At 45.2% G+C, this 15054-nt stretch overlaps 1 protein-coding gene across 2 annotated transcripts in view; it reads left to right on the top strand.

Moving 5' to 3' along the window:
• LOC135101390 (soluble guanylate cyclase 88E-like) overlaps positions 1-15054 on the top strand; it is a 45487-nt gene that overhangs the window by 4555 nt on the left and 25878 nt on the right. For both annotated transcript variants that reach the window (XM_064005316.1, XM_064005315.1), the window contains exons 3-8: positions 1-142; positions 7524-7732; positions 8595-8718; positions 11011-11137; positions 12829-12955; positions 14672-14876. The exon at positions 1-142 is cut by the window's left edge and continues 13 nt beyond it. In XM_064005316.1, coding sequence (XP_063861386.1) covers positions 1-142; positions 7524-7732; positions 8595-8718; positions 11011-11137; positions 12829-12955; positions 14672-14876 — 934 coding nt within the window. The remainder of the gene's footprint in view (positions 143-7523; positions 7733-8594; positions 8719-11010; positions 11138-12828; positions 12956-14671; positions 14877-15054) is intronic.

Here is a 15054-nt window from a genome sequence, read left to right as displayed (position 1 = left end):
ACACGAGTATCTTAAGTTCTCCTACCCCCGCATGCGGCCGCCGTCCTTCTTCTGCGAGAGTGAGTCCAGTGAGGGTATGGTGCTGCACTACAGGTCCAAGAGGCGAGGGTACGCACACTACACCATGGGCCAGATCAAGCAGGTGGGTGGTGTTGGTGTTGCTGTTGTTGGTGGTGGTGGTAGTGGTGTTGATGTTTTTTTATTTTTTATTTTTTTTGGGGGGTCTTTTTTATATAATATAAGTTAACCCTTTCACTGCGTCACGAAACAATTAGCATCACCACCTGAAGTAATGCGTAAAGTCTCTATGAGCGTCTGTGTATAAGAAAAAAACCTAGCGATGAAAAAGAATGCACTTTGTAATTTTTTTCCTGCTCAAAGATTGGATGTGGCTGTAGAACAAGAGTAAAGATGTCTCAGTTATAGGGAATTAGGGAAAGGTGTACCAGATGGCAGTAAAAGGGTTGAGAAAAAGTTAATTGTGATGGAACATATTGCTATGTACAGAGAGAGAGAGAGAGAGAGAGAGAGAGAGAGAGAGAGAGAGAGAGAGAGAGAGAGAGAGAGAGAGAGAGAGAGAGAGAGAGAGAGAGAGAGAGAGAGAGAGAGAGAGAGAGAGAGAGAGAGAGAGAGAGAGAGAGAGAGAGAGAGAGAGAGAGAGAGAGGGGGGGAGACTTAGTCACTCACTCACTCAGTTGGTCACATCATCACTCAGTGCGTGCATTGCGATAATGGTGGTAGTCATCCTGGAGGAGGAGGAGGAGGAGGAGGAGGAGGAGGAGGAGGAAAGAGCCTGAGAATGTAAGCTGTGATTCAAACTGGAAGGCTGATAGAAACATGCCACTCCTGAGCATAGAGGTGAATTTCGCACGAATATATAGTTCTCTCTCTCTCTCTCTCTCTCTCTCTCTCTCTCTCTCTCTCTCTCTCTCTCTCTCTCTCTCTCTCTCTCTCTGATGACCGTCACCAGCCCACGCCAGCATTTCTCGTTGTAAAGCAATTTGTCCTCGTCCTGCCGTCTGCCTCCACGCAGCTTCACACTCCCAACACTCGTCACAGCCGCCAACAACATGCACGTCACGCCGTCATCATTTTATAATCGTTAGTTTCCGTCACGGCTCCCACGTATTTCACACACACACACACACACACACACACACACACACACACACACACACACACCGCGTAGTGTAGTCGTTAGCACGCTCGGCTCACAACCAAGGAGGCTCGGCTTCGAATCCCGGGGGCGAATAGGCAAATGGGCGAGCCTCTTAATGTGTAGCCCCTGTTCACCTAGCAGCAAGGGGGTATGAGATGTAACCCGAGGGGTTGTGAGCTCGCTGTCCCGGTGTGTGGTGTGTCAGTGGTCTCAGTCCTACCCAAAGATCGGTCACTATGAGCTCTGAGCTCTTTCCGTAGGGAAAGGCTGGCTGGGTAACCAGCAGACGACCGTAGGTGAATCACATACACATACACACCTTTACCTGTCCAGTCCCGCCATTACTAAGCTACATAACCGCCTTCCACCTTTCTATTTACGTGTCAGGGAGCTTGGTCACGGGTACAATACTAAAACAAAGCCCCTTCAATATGCCACTAAGAAAAAAGGGTTAACTGTAGATGGAGATTTAAAAAAAAAATGGTCTATTTAGTATCTATTTAGATATCTTCACAATTCAGAAACAGACAAATTTTCAGTTTACCAGTGAAAGGGATGAGTGAAGATAATGGTTAATTCTTTCATTAGTGAGATAAACATAGTAAGGAGAGATAAAGAAAACAGATAACCTTTCCAAATTTACTGGTGACAGGGATGAAAGAGTGAAGGTACTGGTGAATTCCTGCATTAGTAAGATGGACAGGAAAAGGATGATAATGAGTTGGAAGTTTAGTACAAGTAAGTTAGCCAAACAGAAAATGAAAGGAATGAAACAATGAAAATATTGGTGAACTGTATTTACGGACGTGTTTAGTGAGCAGTGACCTGACGCTAATATAGCTGGCTAGTGTAGACATGGCGCCTTGTGTTGCTGAGTCGACAGGTTGTGTTAGTTCTCCTGTTCTCGAGGCCTTCGTTGCGAAGGTCTCAGAGGTGGAGGCTGAGTTCCATCGAAAGATCTCGGAGGTGCAGGTTGAGTTTCGTGAGAGGATCTCAGACCTGCAGGCTGAGTTCTGTGAGAGGATCTCAGCACCTGTGGGAGGGTCGTGCCCCACCGTCACCTTACCTAGTAAGGCGACGGAGGAGCAGTGGTCGGTTGTGTGCAGGGGAGCCAAGAGGGTGAAGGTGCTCAGGGCACCTTCCGTGGAGACGAAGAATCCCTTCAATGTGCTGGAGGAGGGGAAGGAGAAGGAGGTGGACAGGGCTGGAGGAGGCAAGAAGGAGGGGGCAGATGCAGTTACCCTGCCCCAAGGTAGAGTGCTTGTGTTTGGCGATAGTCAGGTTAGGCACTTAGATAGTGCGTTCTGTGCTAGGGATAGGAAGCGTAGGTCGAGGGTGTGTTTGCCGGGGGCCGGGATAGGGAAGGTAGCTGATAGGCTAGACACGTGCTTGGAAAAAGATGGGACCAAGCCCATTGTTTTTCTCAGTGCGGGAGGGAATGACCTTGGTAAGGTCAGGATTGAGGAGCTTATCAGGAGGTTTCGACAGGCTTTGGACAGGATTAGGGAGAAGGGAGGGATCCTCGTGGTATGTGGTGTCTTGCCGAGGAGGGGAGTTGGTGCTGAGTGGCTGTCCAGGGCTATTACAGTGAATCGCAGGCTCGCGAATCATTGTAGGAGTAATGGATGGACGTTCATCGACAACTGGGACCTTTTCTATGGCAGGGACACCTTGTACGCCAGGGATGGAGTGCATTTGTCACGCCAGGGTGTTCGTGTTTTGGCCGAAACACTCGAGCGGGAGGTAACTGCACTCCAGCACTTTTTTCGTTAGTAGGGAGGGAAGAAGGGGTAGTGCGGAGAAGGCAAGGGGCAAATTAGTTAAATCTAGAAAGGAAACTAGCTTAGGGATGGTGAGAAATAGCTTAAGTGTTTACTACACAAATTGTAGAAGTATTCTGAATAAAATAGACTTGCTTAGAGGAATAGCGAGTGTAGAGAAATTTGATATCATTGCTTTAACTGAAACTTGGTTAGATATGTCAGGAAAAGTATTTAATCCAGAGGTTAAGATAGATGGGTATACAATGTTCTATAAAGATAGAGAAAACAGGAGAGGAGGAGGTGTCGCGTTATACGTTAGGGACACATTACAGTGCTGTATGAACAATAGAATTAAAACAGATAACAAAGCAGAGTCGATATGGGTAGATATTAAGGAAGGATCGCAGTCAGTAGTACTAGGGGTAGTTTACAGACCACCGACCAGTACAGAGGAAATTAACACCTCACTGTGGCAGGAATTAAATAGAGCAGGCAGGTACAGTCAGGTATGTGTGGTAGGAGATTTTAATTTTAGGAATATCGACTGGAGTCTGATTGTGGGTAACAAGGAAGCAGAGGAATTCCTTAAGGTAATTCAGGATAATTTTTTAAAACAGGTAGTCGTAGAACCCACAAGGGGGAATAATATTCTAGATTTAATTCTTACTAACAGGGAGGAAGCAGTCACGCAGGTAGAGGTTGGAGGACAGCTAGGTAACAATGACCATAGGGAAATTAGGTACAATCTAGAATGGGAAGAAACTGTTAGAAATAAAAACACTAGTAAAATACCTGACTTTAGGAGAGCAGATTTTGAAGAATTAAAAAGGTACCTCCAAGGAGTGGACTGGCAAAGGATGCAGGGTGAGGTCAGGTCAGGGACGGAGTTCAGAGAGATAAGGCAGGATGAGGGAGGTGGGGTGAGGCTCCAGAAGGGAGGAGGAAAGAGGAAGGGGGGAGATAGGTGTGAGTATGTGGAGTATGTTGGAATGTCAGGTCATGCTGAAATGAGAGAGGTAAGGTCGAGGCGAGTTGATGAGGGAGGGGAGAGGATGGTAGGGAACGAGATGAGGGGTTTAGGTGAAGTAAATGTAGATGAATTGTATAAATATTTCGTAGATAAAGTTCATACAGGTCAATTAGCAAATATCCCGTATAAAACAATAAGATCACAAAAAAATGACCCTAAATGGATGACTGCTAGGTTAAAGCATTATATAGGGCGTAAGAGAAGTATATATAAGAGATTAAGGGCAGGTGAGGAAGTTTTAAGGACACAGTATAATGAATTAGTTAGAACAGTCAGGAAGTTAACGAGGAAAGCTAAGGACAATTATGAATTAAAGGTAGCCAGCCAGGCGAAGACGGACCCCAAGGGATTTTATCAGGTATACAGGACGAAAAATAAGGATACTGTAGGTCCATTAAAGGCAGCAGATGGGGAGCTGGTTAGTTCTGGGGAGGAGATTAGTAAACTTCTGAATGATTATTTTTTAACTGTCTTCACTCAGGAAAACATGCAGGATATGCCAGATAGTGAACAGGTGTTTAGAGCAGATGAGTATGAGAAGCTGACGGATATTTCCATAACTAGGGAGATAGTGGAGCAGGAGATAGATAGGCTAAAAAAGTTCAAGTCGCCAGGACCTGATGAAATATATCCCAGAGTACTGAAGGAATGTAAAAAGATTATTAGTGAGCCGTTAGTTTCTGTCTTTAGGTAATCACTGGAGTCGGGTGAGGTACCAGTAATGTGGAGGCAGGCTAATGTAGTACCCATCTTTAAGAAAGGGGATAAAACTTTAGCGTCTAATTATAGACCTGTCAGCTTAACTTCAGTTGTAGGTAAAATGTTAGAGTCAATAATAGCCAGGAACATTAGGGAACATTTAGACAAACATAACTTGATAAATCAGTCACAGCATGGCTTCACGAAGGGGAAGTCTTGCCTGACAAACTTGTTAAGTTTTTACATTAAGGTGTACGAGGCAGTAGATAATGGTGATAGTTATGATATCTTATATCTGGACTTTAGTAAAGCATTCGACAAGGTGCCCCATCAAAGGCTCCTGAGAAAGGTTAGGGCGCACGGGATAGATGGGAAGGTGTTAGGTTGGATAGGGTCATGGCTTGGTAACAGGCGACAGAGAGTGCTAATAAACGGCTCGAAATCCGAGTGGGGTCATGTCATTAGTGGGGTGCCACAGGGATCAGTATTAGGGCCATTATTATTTCTAATATATATCAATGACTTGGATAGTGGAATTAGTAGCGATGTTAGTAAATTTGCGGATGACACAAAGATAGGTAGATTAATTAGGTCAGAAGCGGATGCCATCGCCTTGCAGACAGACTTAGATAGAATGAATGAATGGACGGATAGATGGCAAATGCAATTTAATATCAATAAATGCAAAGTGCTTAGCGTAGGTAGAGGAAACCCACACAATAGGTACACATTAAACACCCAAACTCTGGTAGGTACAGGGTACGAGAAAGATTTAGGAGTTATAGTTAGCTCTGAACTCCGTCTAGGGAAACAATGCATAGAAGCCAGAAACAAGGCAAATAGGGTACTAGGATTCATTTTTAGGAGTGTTAAAAGTAGAAGGCCGGAAGTAATATTACGAGTAAAGTTATACTTGGCGCTGGTCAGACCTCATCTAGACTACGCTGTGCAGTTCTGGTCCCCACATTACAGGAAAGATATAGGTCTATTAGAATCAGTACAGAGGAGAATGACTAAAAGGATTCAGGGGATGAGGAGTATTCCTTACGAAGCGAGGTTGAAGCGGTTAAATTTACATTCTCTAGAGAGACGTAGGTTAAGAGGGGACCTGATAGAAGTCTTTAAGTGGTATAAGGGTTATAACAAGGGAGATGTAAGCAAAATTCTTAGGATCAGCAACCAAGGTAGAACAAGAAATAACGGGTTCAAGCTTGAAAAATTTAGGTTTAGGAAGGAGATAGGAAAAAATTGGTTCTCAAATAGAGTGGTAGATGAGTGGAACGGACTCAGTAATCATGTAGTTAGTGCCAGGACACTAGAGAGCTTTAAGAGAAGATTAGACAAGTGTATGGATGGGGATAACAGATGGAAATAGGTAGGAGTGTTTCATACAGGGACTGCCACGTGTAAGCCTGGTCGCTTCTTGCAGCTTCCCTTATTTCTTATGTTCTTATGTTCTTATGTATAGACTGGACAGAATAAGGACGAATATGAGTAGAAAGTCTAGTTCAACGTAACTGCAGTCTACCAGTGAAAGGGGTGAAGGAGTGAAGATATTGACGAACTCCTGGCTTAGTAAGTGGATAGAATAAAGATGCGAATGAGTAGAATGTTTATCGCAATATAAGCTGGCCTAAGAATCAACTAGTGAAAGGGATGAAAGAGTAAAGATATTTGTGTATTTCTGCATTCTGCGTTCTGTCCTGTCACCCACTCTCTTCTTATTATTCATTAATAATCTTCTAAACCAAACTTCTTGTCCTATCCACTCCTACGCTGATGATACCACCCTGCACTTTTCCACGTCTTTTCATTGACGTCCAACCCTTCAGGAGGTAAACATATCACGCAGGGAAGCCACAGAACGCCTGACTTCTGATCTTTCTAAAATTTCTGATTGGAGCAGAGCAAACTTGGTATTGTTCAATGCCTCAAAAACTCAATTCCTCCATCTATCAACTCGACACAACCTTCCAGACAACTATCCCCTCTTCTTCAATGGCACTCAACTGTCCCCCTCTTCTACACTGAACATCCTCGGTCTGTCCTTTACTTATAATCTGAACTGGAAACTTCACATCTCATCTCTAGCTAAAACAGCTTCTATGAAGTTAGGTGTTCTGAGACGTCTCCGCCAGTTTTTCTCACCCCCCCAGCTGCTAACTCTGTACAAGGGCCTTATCTGTCCATGTATGGAGGGGGTTCCACATGCCCCATGTGGAACCCCTTCACATGTCTGGGAGGGTTCCACTCATACTGCTCTTCTAGACAGGGTGGAATCAAAAGCTTTTCGTCTCATCAACTCCTCTCCTCTAACTGACTGTCTTCAGCCTCTCTCTCACCGCCGCAATGTTGCATATCTAGCTGTCTTCTACCGCTATTTTCATGCTAACTGCTCTTCCGATCTTGCTAACTGCATGCCTCCCCTCCTTCCGCGGCCTCGCTGCACAAGACTTTCTTCTTTCTCTCACCCCTATTTTGTCCACCTCTCTAACGCAAGAGTTAACCAGCATTCTCAATCATTCATCCCTTTCTCTGGTAAACTCTGGAACTCCCTGCCTGCTTCTGTATTTCCACCTTCCTATGACTTGAATTCCTTCAAGAGGGAGGTTTCAAGACACTTATTCATCAATTTTTGACCACTGCTTTGACCCTTTTATGGGACTGGCATTTCAGTGGGCATTTTTTTTATTAGATTTTTGTTGCCCTTGGCCAGTGTCCTTCCTACATAAAAAAAAAAGATAAAATAAAAAAATTCGAAAGGTGAACAGAGTAAGGATGGAAATGAGTAGAAAGTCTAGTGCACCGTAACTTAACGTTTTCTCCTGCAGGTGGCGAGTCACTTCTACTAACATAACGTTTTCTCCTGCAGGTGGCGAGTCACTTCTACAACACAGACATGAAGGTGGAGCTGGTGCGGGAGGAGTTCATATTCGACACCACGCACGTCACCTTCCAGCTCACCTTCGACAACCGAGCGTACGCCAACCAGATCAACCTTACACTGATCCGGGAGGAGAGGTCACTACCGCTCAGAGGCAACATTCTCTTCGAAATCTTCCCTTTCTGCATCCTCTTCGGGTGAGTGGGAAGCGGTAGGGAGAGAAGGAGAGGCGGAAAGTTTGAGGATACGGTCCCTGAATGTCACGTGTTTCTGTTGAAGTAGACCCACCGACACTCCTTCCTCACACAGACGTACAGCACACAAACGGTACAGTTTCTATAGATTTATTTACATCCGCCTACTAACTTCTAACGCAAATATAAATAATGGGAGGTAAAACACTGGACACCTATATCACTCACAGTAGACCCACCGACACTTCTTCCTCACAGACATACAACACACACTGGTCTAGTTTTTTATACGTTTATTCACATCCATCTAACTTCTAACGCAGGTATAAATGATGGAAGATTATATTATATCCCCATATCACCCACAGTTCTCAGGTAGAAGATGAAATAAGAAGAGGTACTCGTGTCTCAGCATCACCCAGCTCTAAATAACTGGCTGTTGTGGCGCCAAGAGTTCATTCCTCAACCTTAACCTTCCATCCTTTGGTCTTACCCTAACCCTTCCATTGCGACATGTACATAACAATGCACAACACTAAAGACATTGTATACAATCTTTTAGAGCACCTATAGGAAAGAAAAGACAATGAAAAGAGTAGATTATGCAATGTTTAGTCAGTATGATGATGAGAGGTGGCTGTAAAACAATAAGAAATGTTTCAGAGTAGTTTGTGATTAAGGAAACACGTGGAGTAGCAGTGACAGGGTCAGCTCACGAACCACCATGTGTAAAGTAGGTTATGCAATGTTTACCTATTATGATGATGACAAGTGGCTGTAAAAACAAAAAGAAATGTTTCAGAGTTATTTGTGATTAAGGAAACACGCCAAATGCTCATTCCTGTAACCTTCCACCTTCACACAGGAGCAACATGCAGGTGCGGTACATCGGCAACAGCATGATGCAAATAATGCCAGAGCTGGTGGGCAAGAAACTGACGGAATGGTTTGACCTCATCCGCCCCCATGTCGATTTCAAATTTGAGGCTGTGAGTACACGTGAGGGGGCTTCACCTCCCTCACTTCCATTCTCCTCTCGATCAAAGCTTGCGTTTAATGAGGTAAAGTATGAGTATCTCATTATTGAAAGTAATACACTGTAACGGTGCAAAGTTTAGAATTCAAGGGTAGTGTGTGTTATTAATGCTTACTTACTCAAGAGCTGTCAGGTTAATTGAGTATCTGACACAGGTGCTGTAATGAGGGAGAATCTGATGTCATATTGCAACTTTGCTAGAGAGAGAGAGAGAGAGAGAGAGAGAGAGAGAGAGAGATTGGTTGGTATCGGAGTGTGTGTAATAATAATAATAATAAACGGTTTATTATTTAGGCAGTTGACAAACTGAAAATGTACATAGGGGATGGGGAAAAACTTAACATTAATCCTAAAGGTAAGTCTAATCTAGGAGGGAAATACTATTGATTGATGGCTCGCACCATGGTGGGAATCGCACTGAGTCTGTACCGGTCCATGCGCGGCGCCTTCAGGGGCGTTATTTTGTTGTGGTGTCTGGTGGCACGGACAGGGCGAGGCGCGTCGGGCGGCAGCATGTTTCTGAGACGCGGATGATGCATTAGTCCCCTCCCAAACTTCTCCAGAGCCTCTCGGTGCCTGGTGGATATTCTGGACAGACTCAGGGTGGTCAGGGCTTCTTCATAGGTGGTGTATGCAGGGCCAAGGATGACCCTGCACGCCCTTTTCTGCACACTCTCTAGCTGTAGCTGTTGAGTGTGTGTGAGGGAGGAGGACCACGCTGGGGAGGCGTACATGAGTTTGGGGAGGATGAAGGTAAGGTACACCCCCCTTAACTCATCTGTCGGCGTCCCCAGCGACCTGAGTCTGCGCAGCATGTACAGCCTGTAGGTAGCTGATCTCACGGTGTGTGTGTGTGTGTGTGTGTGTGTGTGTGTGTGTGTGTGTGTGTGTGTGTGTGTGTGTGTGTGTGTGTGTGTGTGTGTGTGTGTGTGTGTGTGTGTGTGTGTGTGTGTGTGTGTGTGTTTATGTGTGTGTTTGTCTTTCAACTACGGTCGTCTGTTGGTCACCCAACCAGCCGTTCCCTTACTGAAAGAGCTCAGAGCTCGTACTGACCGATCTTTGGGTAGGACTGAGACCACTCACACACCACAGGCTATAACCCCTCGGCTTACATCCCGACTTATTAGCCTGGCTTACTTTCTGCTAGGTGAACAGACGCTAGACATTAAGAGGCTCACCCATTTGACTCCCCGCGCCCGGGACTCGACCAGGGCCTTCTCGGTTGTGAACCGAGCATGTTAACCACTCCACTACCCGATTATGTATGTGTGTGTGTGTGTGTGTGTGTGTGTGTGTGTGTGTGTGTGTGTGTGTGTGTGTGTGTGTGTGTGTGTGTGTGTGTGTGTGTGTGTGTGTGTGTGTGTGTGTGTGTGTGTTAGTTCTGAGAAAAAGCTAAACACACGCACACGCACGCACGAACGCACGCGCGCGCGCGCGCGCACACACACACACACACACACACACACACACACACACACACACACACACACACACACACGCCTCGCCCGGCCCGTGCCACCAGACACCACAACAAGATAACGCCCCTAAAGGCACCGCGCACGGACCGGTACAGACTCAGTGCGATTCCCACCATGGTGCGAGCCATCAATCAATAGTCCCTTCTAGATTAGACTTACCTTTAGGATTAATGTCAAGTATTCCCCCACCCCCTATGTATATTTTCAGTTTGTTAACTGCCTAAATAATAAACCGTTTATTATTATTATTATTATTATTATTATTATTATTATTATTATTATTATTATTATTATTATTACACATTCTCTCTCTCTCTCTCTCTCTCTCTCTCTCTCTCTCTCTCTCTCTCTCTCTCTCTCTCTCTCTCTCTCTCTCTCTCTCTCTCTCTCTCTCTCTCTCTCTCCCCATCCTCTCATCACACACTACTCACATGAAGGCCCTCCACTTATCCCCCAGGACAATTCCCTGCCAAGGAAAACCACCATCGCTAATATAGCTTTATCTACTGCTAACGCCCTCTCACCAACCACCAGTCGAGCCTTCACCCCGCTCGTCCCTCCCTTGATCTTTTCTTTACCCCATTCACTCACACCCATACTGACAATTCCACAAGTTCATATCCAGCGTCACCTCTTACGCCGCCACATCAGGGTCCACGTCGCTGGCTTGTCCTGCTTCCTAACCCTCTGCCATATTCCCATTCTACCTTAGCGCCTCCCCTGTCCCGCGCTCACGAGTTCACCAGCCTCCCTTCTCCCCTCGTCAGATCCTACGTCGCACCAACAACATCTTCGAGCTGATGACGGTGGACTCGGTGTTTCAAGGCCAGAGGAAGGTGAACGGCGAGGTACATGCCGACGAGGAGGATTCAGAGCATTCTTTCAAGCTCAAAGGTGCGCACGCATGTAGAAACTTAAGTTACGTCATAAAGGAATAGAAAGGAATACAGAGGAAATTATAAAAAGCAACTGTTGGTCCTTACGAGGCTGTTTTATGATAAACTGAGTTATCTAGTTTCAAGAATGTTAGTTAGATCTCATTAGAATTATTAAATTTGAGGGAAAGATATTTGATACAAGGTGAAGACTGTGTATGTTGAGGAAATGGTAGATGGGGAGATGCCTTCGCCTTTACAATCTCACATCTCTCACTTCATACTTTTTAGTGCACTCATCATAGCCTCACAACAACAGGTCTTCCTCCGTCTTTATTATATTACGCCTTTACTTAGTTCCTCCTTTGCCTTCGTGTTGCTCTGAGTCGCATCACTACATTCAGTGCCACACTAGAGGGGGCGCACCACGAAGGCAGCCAAAGCCATCACTACAGAAGGTCAGGGTTACATCACGAAAGTCTGGAGCCACATTAGGAAACTTTATAGCCATACTTTTGAGGAGTTAGGAGAAGAGGAGGAGGAAGAGAAGGAAGAGAAGGAGGAGGAGGAGGAGCAGGAGGAGAGGGACCGGGGCCATACTTACTAGGACGGGTGAAAACCATAATTTGTCATCACGTGTCATGTTAAGAAAAAAACAATACATGATCGAAGTGCTGTAAGAAGTTGTTGATTGTGATTGTGTGTAATTTGGGATGACTGATGATGCTTGAAATTGATACGCCATTGGGAGTTTTTTTTTCTCTCTCGTTCCTTTTTCTTGCTGTCTGTCATATCTGCCTGATGGGACGCTCTCTCTCTCTCTCTCTCTCTCTCTCTCTCTCTCTCTCTCTCTCTCTCTCTCTCTCTCTCTCTCTCTCTCTCTCTCTCTCTCTCTCTCTCTCTCTCTCTCTCTCTGATATCTAACTTTTTTTTGGTCTGTTCCCTTCATTCCTTCCTCCCTTTCTCCCTCCATTCATCCTTCATACCCCTCTACCCCTCCTTTTCCTCCATCCCTCGCTTTCATAACTTAGAGAATTCTCCGTTGCTCTTTCCTTCCCTCCCTCCTTCCTTCCTTATTCCTTCTTACCTTTCGTTCCTCCCTTTCCCTTCTTCCGTCTTAACAACGCAGTTCTTCATCATATTTGTACCTCTTTCATTCTGTTTCTCCCTTCCTTCCTTCCTTTCTTCCTGTCAGTTCCCTTCACTCTTTCTTCATTGCTCCTTTTATTTGTACCTTCTTTTCCTTACCTTATTTTTTTCCCTCCCTACCATGTCTCCCTTCTTTTATCATATTTTTTCTGTCTTCCTTCGTCCCTTCAACTACTTTCTTCTTTTCTCTTCTTCCTAAAATGTCTTTCTTTGACTTCTCTTCCTTTATCTCTTCTCTTTTAATTTTAGCTTTCCTTTTTCTTTTTCCTTTCATTTATTTTTCTTTTCTTTTCTTCTCTTCTCATCTCTTTCCTTCCCATCCCTTTTCTTTTCTTTCCTTTTCTTTTCTTCTCCTTCTCCTTTCTTCTCTCGTCTCCTCTCTTCTCTTCTCTCCTCTTCTCTCCTCTCCTCTCCTCTCCTTTCCTCTCCTCCCCTCCCCTTCCCTTCCCTTCTCTTCCCTACCCTTTCCTTCTCTTCCCTTCCCTACCGTACCATACCGGATCACACCGTCTCACAGCTGTCTGTCTTTCTCTCTCTCCCTCTCTCTTTCTCTCTCCCCAGGCCAGATGATCTACATGGAGGAATGGAAAATGGTTATATTCCTTGGCACTCCAGTCGTAAAGGATCTCGACGCCCTTGTCTACTCTGGCCTCTATATCAATGACCTCTCCATGCATGACTTCTCCAGGTATGTGTATGGGGGTGGGCAGGGGGAAGGGTTTTGAGAGGGCGTCTTACCCACACCACCAGCAGCGTCATGCATAAAATAGAATATATGTATCTGAATATTATGCAAAGCGAGTGAAATGTAAGCAATGTGGGGGAGGGAGAGAGAGAGAGAGAGAGAGAGAGAGAGAGAGAGAGAGAGAGAGAGAGAGAGAGAGAGAGAGAGAGAGAGAGAGAGAGAGAGAGAGAGAGAGAGAGAGAGAGAGAGAGAGAGAGGATATTGACACATGCAGATTTTAATTGAGATTCCATCTACATATTTACTTATTAGCTCATCAAATTTCACACAACACAACACGACACAACACGACACACACACACACACACACACACACACACACACACACACACACACACACACACACACAGTACTTTTTTTTTCCCAAGCTAACTTCGCGCTTGTTAATATTTAAAGTCCATTGATAAAACCGCATTAATAACAGACTTGCTATTACTATTTCCTTTGCACTTTCGTATATCTTACAATTATTTCCTCTTAATATACTGCAGCCAATATAGTTTTAATACGAGTACATACATTTTCTTTATGACCTTGCAAAGAATTATTTACACATAGTATTTACATTCTCTCCCTCTCTCTCTCTCTCTCTCTCTCTCTCTCTCTCTCTCTCTCTCTCTCTCTCTCTCTCTCTCTCTCTCTCTCTCTCTCTCTCTCATGCACACATCTCGCACTTCTCTCTTTAATAGCATTCACATAATTATAATTTCCTACACCACCACCTCGACCTCATTCCATCACCTCCGTCCCGCACGCAACTAGCTGCTTGTCATCAAGAGCCCGTTCTTAACCCAGGCTAATGCTTCTCCTACTCTGCCACGCCACAGCGCCACCTTCACATCCCTGATCGTCATCTGCCACCACTCCAAGGCCATTACTTGTTGCTGTCACTTAGCGGAGGCAGGATGATATTTGGGAATCTGAAAGGCTGCGTGTGATTTCAGGATCGCTCGAGCTGGATGGAGGAGAGGCAGTGATGGAGATCGAGATATTCAGGCGTGGAAATTACGGGGCTGAAGGCATGTCTGTGTTGGTGGGAGGGGGAGGGATAAGGGCGGAGGTGTGTGTGTGTGTGTGTGTGTGTGTGTATGTGTGTAGGAGTCAGACCACAGGCACACAAAATGAGAACGGAAGAAAAAATCTGGTAAGTTGTCGGCCCCAGAAAGTAGAACAAAATTCCAAAACCAGACGTCGACTTAGCTCCGAACATGTCTTTTCTTGGCACAGTTCGCCATAAAAAGCGTAAAAACTGAAAACAGGAAACAGGCGGAGAGTTCCAGAGTTCATCAGTGGAGGGGATGAAAGATTGAAGGTGCTGGTTAACTTTTGCAAGTATGTGTGCGTTGGGAAGGTCGCGGGGACGTGCTGTTAGTATCTTCAGTGGCTAACAAACAATCCTCTCTTTACTCTCCACCCTTGGTCAAGTCTCACTCTCTCCTACAATCCTGCTTTACACCATAAATCATCTCTGTTTTTTTTTTTTTTTTGCAATCTCTGACAATACTTTACTTTACACCACAAGCCATCTCTCTCTCTCTCCTCTACAATCTATGACAACCCTGCTTTACTAATACACCATAACTCACCTTTTTGCAACCCCTGACAACAATGCTTTCCTTTCCACTACAAGTCATCTCTCTCCTCTACAACCTCTGCCAGGGACCTGATGTTGGCGGGGACGCAACAGGCGGTGGAGCTCAACCTGGCGCTGGAGCAGGAGCAGCACAAGAGTAAGAAGCTCGAGGAGTCCATGAAAAAACTGGACGAGGAGATGAAACGAACAGACGACCTTCTCTATCAGATGATCCCGATGCAAGTAGCGCAGCGATTACGTAAAGGAGAGAACCCCGTGGATACCTGTGAGGTACGTCATAATTAGTAATAGTTCCATCTCACCTTGCCTCACCCCACCTGACTCCCATTTTTTTGTGTCTCGGTACAGGTAACAATATGTGCGAAAAAAAAAAGGAGAGAAAGGTATCCAGGAAGCTGAGTCACACCTGAATGGCGTCACCTGGTCTGTGGCTAAGGTGGGATACAAA

Source organism: Scylla paramamosain, chromosome 6 (genome assembly GCF_035594125.1).
Source record: "Scylla paramamosain isolate STU-SP2022 chromosome 6, ASM3559412v1, whole genome shotgun sequence".
NCBI lineage: Eukaryota > Metazoa > Arthropoda > Malacostraca > Decapoda > Portunidae > Scylla > Scylla paramamosain.
This window is presented reverse-complemented; position numbering and strand designations above follow the sequence as displayed.